General features: G+C 41.6%; 3 protein-coding genes and 1 non-coding gene across 4 annotated transcripts in view; 1 reads left to right on the top strand and 3 right to left on the bottom strand.

Annotated features, from left to right (window-relative positions):
• Positions 1-680: 680 nt before the first annotated feature.
• On the bottom strand, positions 681-763 carry trnal-uaa (transfer RNA leucine (anticodon UAA)). The gene has a single exon. It is a non-coding gene; the product is annotated as a tRNA-Leu (tRNA).
• A 1884-nt stretch (positions 764-2647) lies between these two features.
• Positions 2648-4296, bottom strand: LOC140267402 (syntaxin-11-like). Its single transcript, XM_072362671.1, has 2 exons — positions 4132-4296; positions 2648-3578 (listed from the first exon to the last, which is right to left on the bottom strand). Exon 2 carries the CDS (start codon positions 3571-3573, stop codon positions 2680-2682), a length of 894 nt encoding a protein of 297 aa, XP_072218772.1. The 5' UTR covers positions 3574-3578; positions 4132-4296; the 3' UTR covers positions 2648-2679.
• A 1952-nt stretch (positions 4297-6248) lies between these two features.
• Positions 6249-8566, bottom strand: LOC140267321 (syntaxin-11-like). Its single transcript, XM_072362567.1, has 2 exons — positions 8392-8566; positions 6249-7384 (listed from the first exon to the last, which is right to left on the bottom strand). The coding sequence occupies exon 2, from the start codon at positions 7280-7282 to the stop codon at positions 6386-6388; it is 897 nt and encodes a 298-aa protein (XP_072218668.1). The 5' UTR covers positions 7283-7384; positions 8392-8566; the 3' UTR covers positions 6249-6385.
• A 1922-nt stretch (positions 8567-10488) lies between these two features.
• The window catches only part of mthfd1l (methylenetetrahydrofolate dehydrogenase (NADP+ dependent) 1 like), a 32014-nt gene continuing 20266 nt past the window's right edge, over positions 10489-22236 (top strand). Inside the window, exons 1-18 of the mRNA XM_072362537.1 lie at positions 10489-10840; positions 11726-11810; positions 12121-12171; positions 12298-12351; positions 12764-12888; positions 13573-13673; positions 14915-15051; positions 15361-15472; positions 15626-15693; positions 15809-15906; positions 16030-16203; positions 17099-17235; positions 17526-17572; positions 17785-17892; positions 18137-18211; positions 18750-18852; positions 20246-20322; positions 21367-21507. Of these exons, the coding sequence (XP_072218638.1) occupies positions 10605-10840; positions 11726-11810; positions 12121-12171; positions 12298-12351; positions 12764-12888; positions 13573-13673; positions 14915-15051; positions 15361-15472; positions 15626-15693; positions 15809-15906; positions 16030-16203; positions 17099-17235; positions 17526-17572; positions 17785-17892; positions 18137-18211; positions 18750-18852; positions 20246-20322; positions 21367-21507 (1929 nt within the window). The 5' untranslated portion in view covers positions 10489-10604. The remainder of the gene's footprint in view (positions 10841-11725; positions 11811-12120; positions 12172-12297; positions 12352-12763; positions 12889-13572; positions 13674-14914; positions 15052-15360; positions 15473-15625; positions 15694-15808; positions 15907-16029; positions 16204-17098; positions 17236-17525; positions 17573-17784; positions 17893-18136; positions 18212-18749; positions 18853-20245; positions 20323-21366; positions 21508-22236) is intronic.

The following is a 22236-nucleotide window of genomic DNA, read 5'->3' as shown; positions in this document are numbered from 1 at the left end:
GGCAGAAACAGATGACTGTATAATGAGCGTAAAAGGCATCGCCCTGCAGTGGAATTACAGGGATGAGTATAGGCCTCATGGAGGCTAATGCTACATTACAGCCCAGGAACCACAACAACGACTTAAAGCGCCCTCTTCTGTCCACATGGCGCATCTACTCCTAAAACATGTATTCAACACCTACAATCATTTATTTAGAAAGAAAAGTAGCACGGAACGACTTATATTCGAAAACTAACATGCATATTGTTAGAACGGCGGGATAAATGTATTGATGACATCGTGTGAACTCATGAAAGCAGTATCTACGAGCAGAAAGTAACTTCCATTGGCTATACGATGCTAGATTTCTTCCTATTACTGCATTGGATGACTTTCTCAGCGTCTTTCAATAAGTATCATCATAATATTACAGTGTTGCCAATCTTGGCAAACAAACGTGTTACCAAATTTGACAGATTCGTTGAAAAAAACATTGGATTACTATAAAGCAATACACTGAATTATACAAGTTGCAGTTACAGGAAAATGAAAGTGTTGGTCAAAATTGACATGCTTTTCCATTTTCTGTTTCGCTTTTCAATTTCTGTAATTACCCTAGAGGATGTTTTGGTTGTGGCGTTTTACTGTTTGCGAACAGTGTTACAAAGATCTTCAAAGAAATTACGCAAAATGTTGGCTACCAGGAGTGGGGTTCGAACCCACGCGGACATATGTCCATTGGATCTTAAGTCCAACGCCTTAACCACTCGGCCATCCTGGTGCACACATCATCTCCCGCCATAACAACCCATTAAAAAAGGGGTCTTGTATACATGTTTTCGTTTCGGCTAGCTAGTATTTTCATATTGCCATCATGGCAATCACATAATTCATCTGACCACCAGCATATCAACATTGCTGAGCACAGTCATTGGTAACTCGTGACGCTAGCGCATTATTAGCAGCGAGTCGCTAACTCACGTCTGACTACCATGCTAATGTCTTACCCTACGACAAGAACGCTGCTACTAGTTCAACAACCTCTATTAAAAAAATAAATAAGTGACTTCGAGCTCCATAATCCAAAACTAAAACGTCCGTTTTGTAGTTAGCACGAATATTCGCATTATATTTATCGCTGCCACACAACTAGGAAGATGGTTATCTAATCACGTTAGCATATGCTAACCGATAGCAGAAGTTAAAGCAGTCAATGAACTGAAATTTCTTCTCTAAAACATACGGCGAAGTGTTTCTTTTATTGATATACGCTGAGACCAAACGTAGTTAAACGAAGCAAATCGACTCAAACACTGAATGGTACTCCGGAATCATTCATGAAGTCTTGCATCCACAAGTTCCCAAATATAGTCCTTGCAAACTTCAGGGACTCGAAGTCAATTACGCTTATTTCTGCCCTCTGCGTCTGAGTGGCAGAAGCAGGACAGGCGTGACCAATGAATGTTGTTCATGGGAGAAAAAAAGAAAATTAATTGGTTTGGTCAATTAAATAACTACGTTTACTCTTTCCTTGAAGTTTTTCACGAGCATTTAATCACTCTAGTGCAAGTGTTAAGACTGAATCATAACCCTCAAGGTACAAACCGATTTAATCAATCGGCTATGAAGGAATTTTGGTTATTCAACTGATTCTGTGCTTCACATTTTGCATTAGTACTGTTTATAATTATATTTCCACATGACAAAAACTTGTACACGCATACACAATTCACCAAAGAAGGATCCATTTTGGACTTGACCGATTGAATAGTTGCTTGCTTATTTAAGAGTCATAATAAAGTAATTATTTTTTTATTAACCAGGGCATTAATTCACCTCTAAACTCGACACACTTGTTAATGTCACTGAGCTAGCTCCAGATCCACATGCCATTTCATTGAAAGGTGTGAGCCACATTCCAGAAATAGCTTAGTTCAAGGTAGTGGCACACGTGACCTAATTCTCTTGCAGTAAAAGGTTTCAAATGCTTGTTAGTTTCCCAATTTATTCAAAGTGGTTTCACCAATCCTTAAGTAATTGTTCTTGTTCTTTATTCAGTCTGACAGGCCCACCATTCGTGAAACCTACCTGATCAGTCCTATAGTTGTACATGGGCACTCGTCATCTCATAATCCTGCACTGAGTCACTGCAATTTGTAGATTATTTCCTTACTTCTTCTTCTCATGACTCACTTGGTTCCAAGTTTCTTAGAAACACGCAAACTGCTTTCCTGCATGACCCAAATCAGTCTTTGAGAAAGTCAATGTTCAGCTAGAGACAATTTACACCAACAGCATTTATTTGGTGAGTCAGTGAACAGCTTAAAATAAAAGTTTCAGCCAAATCATTCTTCTTTTAAGATGTTGAATTCTTTCTCTCTCTCACACACACACACACACACTCAAACATACATACATATTCATTGATTAATTCTGCGATCATAGTAACAGTATACTGTAAATTAAGTTTAAAACAGCCTGCAAGTCCAAACCTCAAATAATTTTTGTCATCACAAATCAGTTAGTATGATCACAAATCAGAGTATCACATTCTGTATCTAGTGTCTCTGTAAAGACTGTTCTCAGATCAATTTAAAATACTACACTTTTTCTTTAATTTCATCACCATATGATTAATACATGATATTGATTTGAATTTGTTCGATCACACGTTGTCAAATTAAGTCGAAAAGAGGTTTAGTTGAATCTCCAGCATGGTAGGCAGGGGCAGCACTGCAGACAAGGATTTTTCCTCTTGTGTTGGATGGCCCTCTTCATGTTATAGTTGGTGTTTTCAATATGTTCCTTGGTGTTGCACACATGAATCTCGATATTGTTTAGCATGGATCCTTGCTCCTCCACCAGCATGGCCATTTCCAGGAACAGTTCATGGACCTCCTTCAGCCTGACCTCCAAGTCCATCAGCTCCTTGTGTCTGCTTTTGATGTCACACAGGGCTAAACGGCATGAGCGTACCCCTTCTGGCTGAAGGCTCTGGGACAGTTCTGTCCAGCCCTCACCACCTTTATCCACTATCCCATCTAGCTGCTCATCGCTGATGTTTTTACCCATGATGGAGGCCTGCCTTTGGATCCTCTTTCGACATGTATTTCTCTGTTTCTCCTCTGCCTTATTGTAGTCACGCATGGTAGCTTGGAAGGCGCGGGTCAGCGTCTCATACTGAACACGGGCAATGCGACTACCAGCAGAGTTGGCACCTTCATTCTCTTCCAGCTGGCTGCTCTCCTTACCCAAAGCCTGCAGACGGGCATAAAGAGCCTCCCCACGTTGCTGGATTCCTCTGGCGATGGAGTCAGAGTCCCTTTTCAGAAGGGAGAGCCGGCGTACGGAGGTGCCATAGCGCTCATTGTGGGCACTCAGGCGCTCCACCTCCAAATGAATCAAGGAGATCTCCTTGCGTATGGACTGGGCCTTTTCCAAGATATCGTCAATATTTGTGGAGTTCTCAAAAATGACTGCCTGTTGAGACAATGTCACCTTGTCTTCATCATACTCAAGTCCATAAAAGTCTGTGTCGTCATCCTCCTGCTCCTCACTGATGGTCTGCAGTCTCTCTAGCATGTCCCGCATTGTGCCTGAGAGACCAGCATAAAAGAAACTCTTGGTTAGATACGGACTACCCAAATAGCATATCTGAAATACACAGCTAGATTAATGTGCATATGTATTCCTAATTTACTGTGCTGAGGTGAAAAGTAATGTCAGTGTTCTAAGTACAATTGATGCCAAAACATCAGTTATTATCTCTCAACAATGACAGTAGTCATAGCTCAGCAGCTAACTGGAATGTCTTTATTTAAACCAGGAACAAGGAAGACACCGTCAAAAATATTTTCTGTGACAAATGATGATGGTAGGTTGCAGAGAAAACTAATCTATATCTGAGCTTATGTAACATAACTTTTGGCGAAATCTCTGCTGTAGAAAACCTTCAAACTTATGCTTGGATGGCACCTAAGTTGTCATATGTTCTATATGTCTATATGTCATATATAAAATCCCTAAAATCATTTTTAGAAACTCTGACTCAGTCATAGCTTTCAGAGCAGTTTGTTGCTCAGAGCCTTGATTAAAGAAAGAAAAAGAAAAAACAGAAATCAGACATCATTCAACTTTATAGTTTCTTACCTCTTCAAATGGCAACAGTATCCAAAGGCAAGTAAAGTCCTTTCAGCCTATCTCATTTAATCGGTTTCGTCTAAGGCGCTTAAGAGAGCATCTTTCTAGTCTGATGAGGGAATTCATTTGTCTGCTCTGCATGCGTGTGACTGCCAGTCCTTCCCAGCAGACATATAAGGGCCTTCCCACTGAAATACGATCACTTCCTGGAAGATGGATGCTTTTTTTTTTCTTTTCACTACGTTTCGCTTCAGGGATCGAGTTTCTATTTGAACTGTTCAAATATTTCTTCTATTTTTGTAAAATAAGGCATCCAGAATAACCATGCTAACCAAGATAAATAAAATGATAAATTGCACCTATAAACACTGCACTACAAATGAAGGAGAAAAAATTTTGCATTTGCTGAATGATTGTGAACGAGGTGAGGGAGCCCTAAAGGAATCAACGGTTAGCCTGCAACTATCGTCGACTAACTTTCTTTGTCAACTTTTTTCAGTGCTGATATGGATTGTATTTAATCATTGGAGATATACCCTCCTCTTGAGCTCCTCCTCTGTTGTGGGGTACCCCAGGGATCCATTTTGTACCCACTCCTATTCATCATTATACGTTTCCCCCGGTCAGACCTTGCATAAACATTATTTTTATTTCCACTGCAGTGCAGATGACATGCAATTATGTGAGCCACTGAATCCCAATAGCACTGATACTTCCCAAATTTGAACCTTTGATTGAGATCACAACATATATCTTGAAAGATTGTCAGCAGCTCAGTGACTCAGAGTCCCTGATTGCCCCAGCATTACTAATATTACAAACTTTCTTCAAGGTCGAGTGCCTTAACAATCTAGATGTCGTGATCAACTCTGAGTTGTCTTTTGACACTCAAGTAGCCAAAGTCCTGCAGCCCTGTCTGGGACAGCTGAGGTCATTTTCCAGGGTCGGGCCTGTCATCTTAACCCTGCCAGTCTAGAGAAGGCCATCTTTGGTTTTTACCCACAACCATAGCCCACTATATTCTGTCAGTAAGTGAACTGTACAGAAATGCAAAAGCTTAAACTGATACAAAATGCTGCTGCCAGGTCTTTAACACGTACAAAGAGAAATGACCATATTACATAAGTCCTTGCTACCCTTCACTGGCTGCTTGTGTATTTTGCAACAGATCTGAATGTTTTATTGCTTGTTTTTAAGGTTTTAAAGAGTAGGCCTCAGCCTACATATGATGCTTGATGAATGAGATCATCCTGTTGAGCTGGCACTAGGACATCCTGCCTAACGATGATCAGACAGTTAAGCTTGGTGTCCTCATTTTTTAATCTGTTCTTAAAACTCAGTTTTATCAAATAACTCTTTAAATTGCTATTTTGATTGCAATGTTTGCCCCTGATTTACTTACTTGTATATTCCACGAGCCACTTTGTAATGTGATTTTTGAAAAGTGCTGCATAAATAAAGTGTTATCATTAAAATATCAATATGAAACAAGAATGAATACAGACTCATGCCATATTTTAATATTTTATGTTAAATATAATACACCAGAGAAAAAAAATACAACTATCAGGTATTATCAAGCAAAATGTCATTAAAAGTGGCACATAAACAGTGTGATTGCTGGATAAAACCTGAGAAAGTAACAGGGAAGAATTGCTTGGTTATTACAATCAACTATCAATGATATGCAGGAACGCAGACATCCTTAAAAATTAATTAAAAAAACAACTGAATTAAACATTTTCTCAAACAACCTTTCAACTTTTTGTCAACTATGACGTCTATTTTACCAGTACAATGACACATAGTGACTTCAGGAGTTATACATAATAAAGTTGACTGTGGAAGTTTCTTGATTCAAGAGGCACGCTATGAGGCAGCGCTTCCAATGCTAAAACATATAACCTCTGAAGTCCTAGAGGCTAGAAAACTGAAACAAAACTATTTTCAAATTGTCTTAATAAAATCTTAGTCATGGGGGAATGAACTGTGATTTGAGATGCCAGTCTCAGATCCTTCATACAAACATGAATCTAACTTAAGTACAATTTATCTGCTGTGCTTTACAAAAGCATTTTTGTTTCAAAGTGAATAGATAAAATTATTTCACCCTTTCTTGTTCTTCTCCACAGCCCATATTCATAAATACTTTGTGACAATGAGAGTGATGTAGTTGATATACAGATGATGCTTCCTCTTCTTCTTTGTTTGAACAGCACCCTGCTTATGATGCCATCCCTCCACCCATCTCTTTTTCTCATTCTTAGTTGTAGCATGGGAAGCAGCTGCAAAACATCTTTTTAAATGGGTTGTTGCCGTCATGACGCTTGGCTGTGCGAAGTTTGACGAGGGCATCTTGTATGCCTTCATCAGTTTTTTGAACGTTGGTTTGGATGTAGTCCAGCATGGGACCCTGCTCCTCTACCAGCAGGGCGATGTCCAGGAATATCTCATGAATCCCCTTAATACGAGTCTCCAGGTCCACCAACTCCTGGTGGCGCTTCTCAATTTGGGACAGAGCTGATCGCGCCGTTTTACCTTCACTCACAACATTATCTGTGAAGACGCTCAACTGACCTTTCTCAATCATCTCCTCCACATCCTCTGCGGTCACCTCACGCCCCACTATCTCCATTTGCCTCTGGATCTGGGATTTGCAGTTCTCGCGATGGTTCATCTCGGCCTCATTATAGTCAAACATGGCATCACGCAAACCATTACTGAGGGAGGCATACTGGGTTCTGGCGATGCGGGTGATGGCAGAATTTGAGCCATGCGCTTCTTCTAACTTGTGGGCTATTCCGTCCATGTCACGCAGGTGTGCGAGCACACCCTCTGCTCTCTTCTTTATGTCAGCACCTATAGCATTGGAGTCCCTTTTAATTGTGCTCATGGTGGTGATGCCCTGGAGCATGCGGGAATTCTGCTCACGAAGCCTTTTCACCTCAACACGGATGAGCTGGATCTCTCTATGGATTTCTTGAGACTGAGAAAAGACCTCCGCCAGTGCAGGGCTGTTGTCAAAAATGACTGCCTCATGGGGCAACTCCTCCTCCAGGTCAATGTTACTAAAGGAGTCGGAGACAGTCGACTCGGCATACTCCAAAGACTCAATGTTGTCATCAGAAATAACCTGCAAGTGACTTAGTCTGTCCCTCATGGTCGGGCTGTTGTACAAGTAAGGATTACAAATGTCAGGATGATTTTCTTTCTCTGATTATTGTTCCGCTGCCACACATTGGCAGCAGTGGTTCATTCAAATCTATAAAGAAAAAGAAACATGAACTTGAGTTTTATAATGCTTTCTGAAACATACATTTAAAGATCCACGTGCAAAAACAACAGTCAGCATAAAAATAAATAGTCTTTTGTTGAAACCGTCATGCCCATTCAAGAATCCTTTCCTTCTTCCTTCAGATATAACCCACCCAGCACCCGTAACTAGCTTAACAGGTTCTCTAGAGAATAATAATAGGTGTTGTTCCTGACCAAACTAGTTCTTTCAACTCATGGATTGTCTGACGTCTTCACCCGGGCATTCATTTTGACTTTTAACCTAAGTAGGGGCATCAGATTCTGCACATCAGATAAAGATATATAATATAAAAATGTTCAGAGCAAAAACCCTCTCAATGAGCTGAGGAAGCTGGTGACATCATCAAAAAGGATCTCAGAAGCACCTAGGCCCATCCCCTACAACATATTTGACTTAGGTCCCTGCTTTCAGCTGAGAACAACACATCTGTGATCAAAACATTTCTATTATAGTTTCTCACAAGTTAAAAATCAAGTGGACACAATAGATAAGTGCCCGGTTTCTGAATAAATTAGATTACTTTGCTTTGCATCACCGGCTTGTAAATCACTTGGGAGTACTGTGGCTAACTCTGTAGATTTCTGACAAGATTCAATCAGCTGACTTTAAGCTTAGAATATTATCATGGAAAATGCTAACAGGCAACATCCAAACACAGCATATAAACCAAATACCTTGTACAAACACAATAAACTCTTTATTTGTAATTTAAAAAAACCCAAAAGCCTATTTATTTCATAAGAAATCCTACATTTTTAAAAATATAGAAAGAATTTAAACAAAGTATCACCACATCACTATAAATGGTCCCCCTCATATTTATGAATAAACCCCGGCATACTTTTAAAGATGTAATCTTTTCATCTTTCATTCATCGTTTCCTGACCGACGATCTGAAAGAATGTTCTTCTCGGTCTCATGCAGGGTGGCGAGATTAAAGGAAATATCCTTACCCGTTTTTTTTTATCTGTAGATATCAAACTTTGTCCCGTGGTGTTTGGCGGCTGCAGCGCCCCAGCAGCATCCTCCAGTTCTGAGGTGGACTGCACTACACTGTGTAGAAAAACAAAAAGCCTCACATGCGTAACGTATTTATCTTTGGAGCTAAGGCTGGAATTCTACTGTGGCACAGTTAGGACTATGGGTTGCGCCACGCCACGCAACTGTAATGGTGCGACTTGAGGAATGAAGACCGGTTTGTTTGGCCTTGCGGTGACGTAGCATCCCCGCAGCGTCAACTGCGTCTAGAAGGCGAGCAGTCAGCGTCAGTTTGAACTTGTACAGCTCATCTAAGTTATATTTGAGCAGAACTGTTTGTGAACGCAAACAGAAGCCCTTGTGCTTTTGACGGAACTGTCCACCAGTGTATCACAGTGACAACATTTGTGCAGCCATGCTGCTTTTGACCCTTAAACTACAATTTCTGTGGTAAGACTCCAGAAAGTTTTGGGATTTCGTGGTCGTGAGATCTGATGACGTCAGGGAGCCGAAAGAGCCGTCCTGTGCTGAAAGTCGCAGACAAAAAGAGTTTCTTAGCCACGCCCAAATGACTTCCAAAAGTACTGTCTTGGGTGTGTGTTGGGAGAAAGCAGCAACTTGACAGACCAATGCTGTTCAACCTGCTTCTTACATATACACACTTGCTTGGACACACTAGTAGCACAAGTTTGCTGCTCCAGGTTGTCAAAATCACAATAAATTACGTTTAGAGTCTGAGGACAATATCTTATTTTTTTTTAGATTATTGCATACAACTTTTAGAAAATGCACTTTGGCAATGCAAGTGGCAGTGTAGAAGTGTTCCACCGAGACGCAATAAAACCTTTAAATGGATGCTTCTGCATCTGCTCGCCCCGGGTCAGCCATGCACAGGATCCACTGGAGTTTGCTCACTAGGCAACGGTAAGCATGGAGGACGACATCCTTGCTCCACAGAGATCAAAGTGACAGCATGCCTGGTGAGGTGGATTACTAACTATCTTCAGAAAGACAGTGGTCTGGTGCATCTGACGCTGAGGTCAGTTGTACCAGACCACCACAGGGAGCTGTGCTTCTGCTGTCTTCTTCTCCCTGTACACTGGGATTTCCAGTATAAACTCAGAGCTTGAACATGTGTAGAAAATCTATCTATTTTTGATTAATCTAAAATCTATTTACCTTTACAGTCTTACTATACGTATATTTTTTACGATTGATTTGAAACTTTACATGAGTGGGGGGAAAAATCAGTCATCCTGCAAAGTTTAACTTGTGAAATAAGCAATAGGGTGGTCCAAATCTTTATCAGAGTCGATGCTGAGGGACATCTGATCCTCTTTTGACTAGTTTGGACAGGGCATCACAGGCCCCCAACCCCCCAACCCCCCACTTTCTCTCGCTTTTTTATTTTTATTTTTTGTGCTGGTTCCATAACATGACATTGATTTAAATGTGACCCTCTTGTCAAAGGTGACGAATGTGAACATATTATGGTACGTTAGCTCCAGAATTACCCTAAATGACCCTTGGAAACACTTTACTCTAATTCTGTCTCTCAGTGTGGCATAAAAGACACAGTATGGCCCTCGGACCTTTTGGTTCAGGTGGATCGTAGACCCACATGACCTCTGCGTTTCCTGTGTATTATTGCTCACAACTTTCCCGACTTCAATCTGATGCCTTCAATGTCCCTGGGATTTTCTAAGAAATAATACTCAGGACAGAAGAATCTTAAATGATACACAAACACTGTGCGAAATTAGTGTGAACGCATTTGTTTTATTTTGAGCATACTATGCAGTTGAACTTTAGCAGCAACGATAAAGCAATGGAGAAAAAAACGCATCAGCACATAGTTTGAAATGAATTGATTCAATTTTTAGATCGTTGCCATATGATAGGCTGCACGCTCACAACGTGACATGCACGCGTTCCTCCCATTCAACTCGTGTTATCATCAAGCGCCCTTTTTCCGTCAGGTTTTTTTTTCCCTTTTTCTGGCTGTTTGAGAGCGCCAGCCTGAAATACAAATTTCCGACTGCCCCTGAAGACACCGTACCTCCATCATCATCCCGTAGCCACCCAACCTTCTTTCTGTTCCTCCAGGAGGAACCTCGCCGGTTGCCGCTCGCGAATCAAGCAGAATAAAGTCCGTCAGCCACGATCTAACTAAACAAAAGAAGCGGCCATGAAGCTGGCAACAATCCGCAGAGTTTGTGGCAGTCTCCGGGAGTATACTGCCCGTCCGGGAAGCAGATTCAGCAGTTTGTCGCGGGGATGCCTTCCTGTCGGGGTTACCAACAACCCGTTAATCATCCGGACTGCAAGCGCTGCTGCGAGGAGCGGCACCAACCCGAAATTAACCGGCAACTTTGGAAAAGGCTCCAAAGAGGATGTTTGGTCTGACTACGACAACTCGGTGTGGTAAGAAAGACAACGTGGATTAAAATGCATCACTTTATTAAGGCTGTTCTTTTGTGATTTATGCTCCAAATCAAGGTTCTTCCGAGTTGTATTTTGCTCGACTGATAAACTGTTGTGGCTAGCATCACTGAGTAGCGTTTTTTGGCCGTTGGCTAGCAGCCAGTTCTGCACGTGCCCCCGTGTGTTCAGAGGGGCTCGAGCCAGCTGATGTAACATCTTTCTGATGTTGCTGAACACGCGGTTATGAAAATGCAAATCAAAATAAAAAGAATGAGTGGATGGATGATGCGGGACGAGTTTGCTCTTTAAAATCACGAGTATGTTTGTGTGTCCAAAGGCCGACGATTGAGGCGTTTACGATTCATAATGTTTTTGAAGTTTTTGTTCACACGAAACGGTATCAAGCCATGTAAAGCATGCAGATAAAAGAAGATCCAGCTCTGCTGCAGGGGCGACAGAAGTTGAATCACTATGAACACACATCTGCTTCTGAATATGCAGAATCTGATGGACTCTCTGGTATCCTTTAGTAGTCCTGAACAGTAATCTCTGAGCAGACCCACTTAAACCAGCCCAGGTTGTAGGTTAACTGTCCTGGAAGGAGAGGATTAAGGGGGCTTTCACATCTAATTGTTTTTGGTGTGAAAAGACCAAAAAAGCTTGAATCCCTGATGGACCACGGTGTGTTAAAACATATCCAGATCGACAGATTGTGGCCAGGAGATTCAGACCCAGACCGACAGTTTAGAGAACTTCCTAATATTCATGTCGCAGAGTCTTTTTCTCCGGCAGAAGCTCGCTTTATTCGTTTATTTGCTGTTTTCCTATGCTTCCCCTCTTTTCTGGTGAACTAATTGAGATCACCGTGCTTTTTTTTCTTCTCAGGGAGGTGGTTCAGAGCATCAAAGAGGCTTTGGTGACTCTGCAGAAGAAAAACCCAGAAGTCCGACCTTTGTTGGCCATTTTACAGGTATTGTATGGAAAAGCAAAGCAAGTGCTGCTTGGGGTTCATATGATCCGATGTAAGACAAAAGGCCATGTTGGGACAAGCGGTCTTTAAATATCTTAAAGCTTTAGTGCCAAAAAGGCCAGTTAACCCAAAACTGACAGTCTTGCTTGACGCCGCCTGATTTGCCTTAACTTACCTTTGGCCTCAGCGGTGGGGGTGGTGGAAGTGGGGGTGGGTGGGGGCGTGTATCTGTTTTTACCAACACCAGTTTAAATTCCTGTGCTATCACGTTTCTGCGTGCTTTGCTCAATCAGCCTATTTTATCTCAAAGGCAGGTGAAGACGACAGCATGTTGGAGATCAATGGGAAAATGGCAGGACAGGTAATAGTCCTTCAAATGGATTCCAGCAGTTCCTCTTTGTGAATTTTGGCCTCAGGTTTTCCCACTTTGTTCTTTTCCCACGTCTACCAAACGTTTAACACCTTCTTCCTGTCTGCATGTCCACAGATTGGCTTCGACGTCGCTCAGATTTGTCTGGCAAAGGAGTGCAGTGAAGATGAAGTAAGTCTTTGGTTAACATCCCTCCCTTTTTTCTTAACAAGTCTCTACTTGATTTACTGTTCTCGTGTCTCTCCAGCATGTGATTGGGGCAGTTATAGTATTTAGTTTGTTATTCAGACTTTTAAGCTGTATATCAGCATTTTACCAGTGTTTAGTCTTAATTTAATCATTGACGCAGTATCTCCTTTTTTCACCTTGTAGTATTGCTCAGTATTACGTAACTAAGACAGTGTGGTGTGTGGGGGGGTCTCAGCTTTTTCCCATTTACAAGCAAGGAATTTCTGGGAATAGCTCAGCCGTTTGAACTGACAGTGGATGAGTTACGTTACAGTTCCTGACCTTAGAGGAACCCTGCTGCTTCACTTTCACACCACCTTGCCATGTTTCTCTGCTTCTTTCTGCGTATATGTAGATTGTAGAGGAGTTGCTGAAGCTGAACGATGACCCCAAGGTGCATGGGGTGTACCTCCACCTCCCCCCAGCCTCCCTCACCAGTCGAGTCCTCAACACGCTTAAACCTGAGAAGGATGTCGATGGGTAAAATCTAGCTGACCCAGATATTTTGGCACTGGAATGCTGGCTGAAATCCATACTGGCACATAGAAAGCTCAAATACAGAGAATTAATGATCCTTTAAATATTACATGATATTAAATGTTATTTAACTGTAAAATATGTGTGAAAGTTGGCGTAAAGAGTGCTAAAATACAGCAGTAGACATGTTTAGGTAGTCACCAGGCAGGCAAGTGGCACTGCTGGAGTGTAGTCCTGTCTTAAAATGATTAAATGCAATCACTCGCGTGGTGTGTCAAAATTGACCCAAATCAGAAAGGGCTGCACGGAATTAGGATCAAATGTGGAGTTTGTGTCTTCGGTGACCAAGGGAATTAGAAAATTAGCAAGGCACCCTTTACAATCATCACAAATTGAAGGGAACTGGTTCGGTTTACAAGAAATTATCTCAAGCAAATTCATAAAAATGGTCAGTGACAACAGATTAAAAGGAAAATCTAAACTTATGGTTTTAACTTCTTTTAAATTTCCTCAGAAAAGCCTGTTTTCAAACCGTACTTAAGCAGAGGACACTTTTGATCAACTACAACAATGTTTGCAGTAGCACACAATAATCTTTTTTTTTTTCCTTTTTACGTGGCTGGGGATAAAAGGCCGAGCTTGCATGAAATGTAGCTCATATTTCTGTCCATTTCTGTCTTGTTGCAGCATAACCGACTTGAATGTGGGCCGCCTGGTGCGAGGAGACCTGAGTAAAGGCTTTGTGCCACCTGTAGCTGGTGCTGTTCTGGATCTGCTCGGGAAACATGGTGAGTTTCTGCAAAGGGACGGTGTTGGCGTGTTTATCTCCACATTTAGGTACCATGAACTGCTTTCCCCACCAGTGCTTTGATGCTCTTTCATACAGTGTTATGCCTCATCGCTTTGAGTCTGCGTTTTTGTAGTCTCTCTCTATGGGAACCTGCAACATTGATTATGTGTGTACGTCTTTGTCCAACCCCGACAACACGAATGCAGACCAGCCTTTGATGTCGGGAATATGTGAAAGTTTGTCTGTGAGCGGCAGCAGATGGTCCACTTGCTGTTCTGCTTTGGTCTTCGCAGGCTCATAGTCTTTTTGTATTTCGAGTCGAACATGCTTCTGTTTTACAGTCCTACAGTGAATCAAATGCAAAGGCGAGTTATGGGATTCTTTCTTTTTAATTTTGTGGCAGTACATCATTTCCAAGCTGCCCGCATGACTTGCTCCATCTCTCTGAGGCTGACTCCAGCCCTCAGGAGCCTTTACTAACACACACGTGACACTGATTTAAGTCTCTGAAGTTTTCATGATGAGACTTCGTGACAGGGACTGTGATTGCATCAGTACCAACTTTCTCTGATAATTAATTCTTCGCCGCACTGAAAAAGTTGAATCACAGTAACGAACCAACTGTACGCACATTTAGATTCCCACCCGCTCCTTTATGATTTTATCATCTACAGCTATGTTTACTCAGCTGTGAAGCTACCAGTGTTTTTACATGAAAGAAAAGAGCAAAGCAAACCTTTTTATCTGACGAATGCATGTTGTTTTTTTACACAGCGTGGACCCAAGATCTCATTTAAGTTGTCACCTTGAGAAGAATTTAAGCCGAGATGATTTGGAGTGTTTTTTTTAATGAATTCTTGGAATATTTTTGCGTATGTTTTGGCACAGGGATGTGTAAGTTTGTAGTTGGGGAGTCAACAGAATAATTTGTTACAGTAGGGAAAGTAGGGAGTGATTTTTAGGCATCACCTGAGATTTCCAGGGATGGGATCGAATATTAGTTGCACTTAGAGATTTCCAGGCCTTTTCTTACAGATCATGTCCTCTTAACTGCATGGTTTCAACTATGCCTAGAGATCTGTAAAAATGTTATGTCTGTATATGTTAAGATTGTTTTGCCTTTATTTGTATTTGATAACCTCAAATGGGAGAAATGAAAGTAGGAGAATGACGTATATTAAACTGGCTTGATGTCGAGCGTTTGTTATTTTATTATTTATTATTTCAACATTTTTACAGATATTCCTCTGGAGGGCAAAACCGTGTTGCTGGTTGGAGGGGAAGGACCCCTCAGACTGGCCATGCAGTGCCAGATTGAAAGAAGTGGGATGGCAGTTCTGAGGAGTCATTGGAACTCCAAGAACCTGCAGACGCAGGTTTGTATTAGTCTTATTTATTTATTTATTTTACATGAAAAGAGGTTTTCAGCTCTCCTTTTCTTTTCCCTTCTGTTCGTGTTTATTCAGTTACAGCATATGTAGTGTTATTGAATGGCCACAAGGAGGCAGTGTCTACTCATAAAAATACAAATAAAAATCCGACAGTGTTACTAATGGAGACCTAATCGACACGGTCACATTTTTATGGTTTATTTGTCTTGCATGTTTTTATATCTGCCACATGAAAAACCCACCTTTTTATTTTCAAATGTTTCACGTGTCATATATTTACTTCTTTTTCACCAGATGATGCAGGCTGATGCCGTGGTTCTGTTGGGTGTCGGAAACATGGATGTTCCACCCACCTGGGTCAGACCGGGGGCTGCTATCATTCGATGTGAGCCCACAGAGCAGCACGGTACGGCTGAACAGTTGTAAACGGCTATTTGAATTTTACTGTATGTACTCCGAAGAGTCTGCGGTCATCCGCACACATTTGAGTGCTGTGCTGTGGTTCCACGAGCAAATCTTTACCCGATGTATGCAGTAATCGGACTATTTTTAAATTCAGATGACCGTGCCGCTGGTTTGTCCTCGAGGTCTGGGTTAGGATACCTCACGGCAGCTTACAGAGCACAGGTGTGTCTTGTTGTTTTAGTCCTCCTTCGCTTCACCTTCCTTTTGCCTACAGCTGTGTATCATGACTGAACCATCCACCTTGTATTTTTAATCTTTTTACTGTTGGGTGTATTAGAATGTGGTGCGTAGCTGTAGTCAGTGGCTCCAGGAGCAGCAGTACAGACCCTGGAACCTGCGCAGCCTCAGACTGCAGACCCTGACCCCTGTACCAAGGTACTGTCATACAAGGAACCTTCAGTTATGTTATACAAATACGGTAACATTTGTTTAAGGCTTCGTCCACTCATGCTTTAAAATGAATTGAAATGATTGGTCATGTTTTCTCTGATGTGTCAGTGACATAGAAATATCCAGAGCTCAGACACCCAAACCAGTTAATCAGCTGGCTGAGGAAATTGGTTTGCTTCCAGAGGAGCTTGAAGCCTATGGCAGCAGCAAAGCCAAGGTCCGACTCTCCCTGTTAGACCGTCTCCATTCGCAGCCCGATGGCAAATATGTGCTGGTTGCTGGGTGAGTGTGACTCACTGATTACTCCTCTCAGAGCTTCCATTTGTCACATAGGCTTAGCATTTACGTGTGGAGTCACCTTCAAGCAATACTCTGTAGTTTGGATGCATTTTGTGATTTCTGTGTTATGGTTTGTCGTACTGATGCTTGCACGGATACATATTTCTTGAGTCTGATTGAAATCCTTCTGACTAGAGATTCAGTTCAGTTTAATCAGAATAAAACTCTTTCAACTTGTGAAAAGTAGGTCTGGTAGTTACTTTGTGGAAAACATAACATACTGAGTGGAAATGTTTGCTTTCCCAAAATGATCCCTTATCCAGAAAACATATAGATAGACTTCCCTGCCATCTGTAAATAAGTGGAGGGTGAAAGCGGACCTTTACGGCTCTGTACGTCTGTTTTTCGCACCGAATTTACTGTTTAGGAATAAAACTATTGTTAAAGTTTAGCCAAGATGTTCAACAATCATCAACTCTTTTAAGATCTCCATTAAAACAAAATGTCAACCAATCACCAGGTCAGTTTTGCTGCCCAGATGTTTCTACTTCATGGAAAATCGTCCCCTCCACTCCTCATATTTTGAGCACATTTTTTTCCAATCGGAGAGAAACTATCAAATTAAGAGCATCTACGACGTTTTTCCTGTTAATCAGATCATCAAAAAGATTACACCACCGCTTTCGGTTTTATTAAAGCTTCATTTTGCTTTAGTTTTGATCTAAACTGAATGAGGTGTTTACATGAGACTTCATTATTATGTCTGATTTAAAAGGGGTCCATGTAACCATAGTGATTGTCAGGCTTTGGACCAAATGTGATACTGACATTAATGCACTTAGAACTGAAGATCCAATTATTTGAAACTCGTATAATCTTCTCTCTCTTGTGTATCTAGTATAACTCCTACTCCACTGGGTGAAGGTAAAAGCACAGTGACCATTGGCCTCGTCCAGGCGATTTCAGCCCATCTTAAGCTCAACTCCTTCGCTTGTCTCCGGCAGCCTTCCCAGGGACCCACCTTTGGGGTTAAAGGTCAGCAATGAACACTGAACACAGAAAACTGTCTCAAAGACTGACTGATTTAGTCAATTAACACGTATTTATGTTAAAACAATTTAAAACTGTGGGAAGTAAGAGACTGGGGCCCAATCCAGAAGTAAGAAATGGGTCTGTTAAGCTTTCTTTGTCATGTGAGGCTTGTGTTTCATCCTCTGATCAATTTTTCTTTCGGTTCATTCAGAGTCCAGCGCTCAGCACTGCTCCTTTGGAAGTCCTTTCCCTTTTCTCAGCCTCTTACTGTATTTCCTCTCCTTTGTGCCTAGGTGGAGCTGCAGGAGGGGGATATGCTCAGGTCATCCCTATGGAGGAGGTAAGACATGCGGACAGGCTCATGTGACTGGGACAGGCTTCAAAGACTTCTCTCTTTGGAGCCTGATCCACAGAATACCAGATTTTGTACCAGTTTTATATCCTCTCTGACCACCGTATCTTCTTGCATACACGTGTTCTCTAGTAGTATATTAATGTCTAATATGTCTACTATTTTTCTCCTTTTCTTTTTATTGATCTGTGCTGCTTCAGTTCAATCTCCATTTGACTGGTGACATTCATGCCATCACAGCAGCCAATAACCTGGTGGCCGCAGCCATCGATGCCAGGATGCTCCACGAGGCGACGCAATCTGACAAGGTGACACCAAAACACTGCGATCAACAGGGATTTTGACCTGCATGCGTTGTTTTATGACCATATAGGTTGTTTTGCACAAAGTTTTCATGGTGATTTGCCTTTGAGCTTGATTCTCATTCCTAATTTCAGAAAGAAAAGATGCATCATGTAAAATGTGCAGCTGTAGTTCTAACCTGATGTCCAGTTAGATATGTTGTACTTGGATGTAAATGGCAAAATAATTGTTTTCTCTGATACCATCAAGGCCCTGTTCAACAGACTGGTCCCTTCAGTGAATGGAGTCAGAAGATTTTCACCCATTCAGATCTCCAGGTTGCGTGTAAGTCTAAATCCTGCAGTTTTACTGTAAACTGCAGGATTACATGTGTCAGCACCGTTATTCATAGGACTGTGTATCAAATGCACATTAAAACCGATTATTTTGTCCATTAGGGGGCCTCAGTTTATCTTAAATTTTCACTCTAATGCTTCACTATAGCCTCATCCTCAGATAAATGTTTATATCAGAGATGATATATATAACAAAATGTTATGACATAACATTTTTTGGATGAGAAGTTAAAAGCACTATAGCATATGTATGGTTAGTGTTTAAAAGAGAGAGAGTTATTTATTGTTTTTTTTTTTTTTTTTAGCAGAGCACTGGCCAAGAGTTAGTAGTTATTTAGCCTGTATTTGTGTTTCATGGTTGGAAGATATTTTCCAGCTGGCTGGAACTATCCAGTTTATGATAAGATGTCAAATAAATGTCTGTGTCAGTCATACTTATGAAGATTGGAACCAGTAGTGGACCTTTTCATCCGTCCGGCCCTTTCCCATGCAGGATGTTACAGTCTGTATCACCTTTTCGTTTCCAGCGTCTTGGCATCAACAAAACAGACCCTGCATCTCTCACACCGCAGGAAGTCGGCACCTTTGTGCGTCTTGATATTGATCCCTCGAAGATCACCTGGCAGAGAGGTATCTCGAAGTTTTTTTTAAGTTCATGTGGTTTTTGTGCGTGTGTTACAACTTATTATTGATGTGCAACACTTTGTTTTTTGTACCGCTGTCAGTTGCTGCTCAAACAAAGGGGACATGTTCATGTTGTGGATTATTTACTTATTTTTTTTATGATTCATTTAATCTGTTTTTCACCGTTTTACGCCATTCTTTAAAGCGTTTAATTTTTTTGTCCAATCATTTCAAAGTGGTCCAATCATATGTTAAGGCGGCGAAAAGCACACCTTTGTGAAGAGACCAGATGTGCCTCAGCACTGGAGATGTTCTGCGTGTTGCATTTAATCCCGTTGGGAAAAAAAAATCTTGCTCAACCAGACACCATATCAAATTGAATTGGGACAGCGGAAATGGCTTGGACATGTTTTGCATATGCCACAGCTCTGGGCTTAACTTCCTTGAGGATAAGAAAGACCGCGGTGGTGCTCAAAAGCATCAGACAGAAAACAGGAAAGAAAGGTGGACGCAAAGCGAGGATTGTTGAGACATTTCCCAGACTGGCAGACAGAGTCGGGTGGAATTCACCTGGCATCACCTCAGGCAGGCAGACAATCCAGCCAAGACAACCTGACCTGGGACATGTTCTTAGTCCAAACCAATATCCCATAAATACAGCTGACATTAAAGATGTTTTGGAAAAATAAAAATAAGTCCCATGCTTTTTAAAAGTCTGTCCTTTTGTCCTCTTCATGATGAATGTCACATGCAGTCATGAAGTAGAATTTATTTCCCTTTTTAAATAGCCGACTCTACAAGTAGTTCATATCAAATTAACGCTTCAAATATTCAAGCGTCATCAGTCACAGGACAATAACAGTGGGTGGGTGTGATAGCTGTGGGAATGCTGCAGCGGTGGCAGCCATGTTGGTTCAGAGCTGTCACTAGGAGCCAGCTGGGTGCTGCTATGACTGATGTGGTATTTACCACAGTGGCTCTGAAGAAAAACCCTGCAGATCAAACCCAGATTTACCTATGCGGGTGAGACGTTGCACATGAAACAAACCATGTTTTTCTAAAGCCCTTTTCATTACGCTGAACCGCCCTGTGGATACTGTTTGACTAACATGGTTCCCAGCTGTTCAAAAACAACTGCATGGTGAGAGGAACCAGTCTCTTCCCACTACGGCAGAGATCCGTTTAAGAGTGAGTCATGAAAAGAGGCGAGAATCTCTCTGCATGACAGTTACTGGGTTTGTTTCTGCGTTTATACCATCATGTCTAGACGTGGATTTTTAGCCTATAATTGTGTGGTTGAGGAATCGCATCAAATGCCATTCATCTGCATTCACTCACTGCTCACTGTTGGAGATTTTAGAACAACTTTTGCCATGTTTTCTGGTCTTTTGTTTTTCAGTTGTTGACACAAATGACCGCTTCTTAAGGAAGATCACGGTTGGACAGGCAAGCACCGAAAAAGGACAAATCAGAGAGGTATGCTGCATTCATCCCTTCAGTTTTTACTGCTCAAAAAGCTTATTTTTCACCTCCTGACGTGGCTTTATCTTTATGCCAGTTTGAAATCTTCCACAATATCAGTTTGTACGAAGCTGTCCGCATACGTCAGTTAACTTTTAACTGCAAAGTGATCTGATGTGGTTAGTAGGTACCTGTTGACGAGGAATGTTCTCATGCACACACACAGACTCTTCTCCCTCATCTGTCTGTGATGCACCCCAGTTTTATTTTAGCCGTACATCTGTAGTAATTACAGCTAAAATTTGTTGAATAAACACTTCAGGTCAGTGGGAAGCAAGCTGCTCTAAGTGAAAGCAAATGTTTAGACAGGAGGGAAAATTACCCCCCCCCCCCCCCCCCCCCCCCCCCCCCACACACACACACACACACACACACACACACACACACACCTGAAATAGTCCCTAAGCTGCTTCAGCATGTGCTTACATTTACCGCCATCCATTCTGTTTCCCTTTCATTCCTTTGCCTTCCACCTCCCTCCAGAGCTGGATACCCAATAGCCCCTCAGGGTATTATCGCTGGGAGTGGAAATCGAAATCTTCAAGTCTTCGGGCGGTTAATGTGGTTTCAGTTATGGTTTTGTCGTTCGTGTACATGAGGCGTGGAATGGACTTCTTTAGCTTTCCAGTCTTTCTCACTTCCCTGTTCAAATGGCTCTCATCCCAATCTTTTCTTGTTCCTTCAGTGTTTTTGCCCTTAGTTTGTCATAAGTCAATAAGAAATGTAACTTCAAAATGAGTTAAACGTGTTCTGAATTAAATTTTTTTCCCCCATCAGGTCATCTCTCCAAAACCAGGTCACATTCATAAGAATATTTTCTTGCACACGCGGTTAACCGGGTGACTGCTGTCTGATCCTTTTAGCACAGTGGTCAATGATGCATTTAATTTTCTAATCAAGCTGACTTTTAATGTTAACATGTTGCTTCGTTCCTCCAAACTTGCCACTGTTCATTGTAACTAATTTTCACTTCTTTTATTTGTTTTTTTTTTCTTTCAGACTGGGTTTGATATTGCGGTGGCCAGCGAGATCATGGCCATTCTGGCTCTAGCAGACAGTCTGAAGGACATGAAAAACAGACTGGCGCGCATGGTGGTGGGAACCAGCCGCTCTGGACAACCTGTGACGGCAGAGGACCTGGTATGTATGACCAGGAGAGTGGGTGTTTTTAGCCACAGCAATCTTACCGTTATGTCACCGTCACAGAATCCCAGAGCGACATTTTTCACTTGAGCAGAGGTTTATGTTCAGCTCACTAGAATTTGCAATAAAAGAAGAATAAAGATATGAGTGGAGCTCATAGCTGACACCTTCTTTGTGCCACTGGCTCATGTGCAAAACCAAAAGTACACCACAGCCCCAAATTACTGATATTATAATACCCTCTCCCCAGTTAATATAATCTGTCTTTCAGCTTCTGTGATTACAGTGATCAAGCATTTTTGTGTTTGATTGATGTGACCACATTTCAACTGAAAAGAGGAGCTTTGGATTCTGCATCGTGTCGTTTTCAACATTAAATTCCTCACTTGGTTGGAGTCGGTTGTTGTTGAAGGGCTCCACCTGTTTTTCTCTTAATAACGAGAGAATATATTTTTTTCAAAAGCAGCCTCGATAGTATTTGAGTATTTTAAACCTTTTTAAAAGCAAATATGTCTGAGTTGAGAGCTTGTTGCAGCTTAAGAAACAAAGACAAAACTCTCATCAGTGGGGCTCTTTAAAGAAAAGCTAACGATGTTTACCGGGGTTTTACCATCCTGATTAGGTTTTTTGTTGCTTGTGGAGCAGGTTATTAGCAGTGGAAGACTTGTTGTGTTCATGGTATTATAACTAAGCTGCATTGTGTACCATTCGAATTAAATTTCTGTC

The sequence above is a fragment of the Leuresthes tenuis genome, unplaced genomic scaffold (genome assembly GCF_036924035.1).
Source record: "Leuresthes tenuis unplaced genomic scaffold, fLeuTen1.0.hap1 SCAF_13, whole genome shotgun sequence".
Classification (NCBI taxonomy): domain Eukaryota; kingdom Metazoa; phylum Chordata; class Actinopteri; order Atheriniformes; family Atherinopsidae; genus Leuresthes; species Leuresthes tenuis.
The sequence above is the reverse complement of the archived record's forward strand: the minus strand, read 5'-3'. Positions and strand labels throughout refer to the sequence as shown.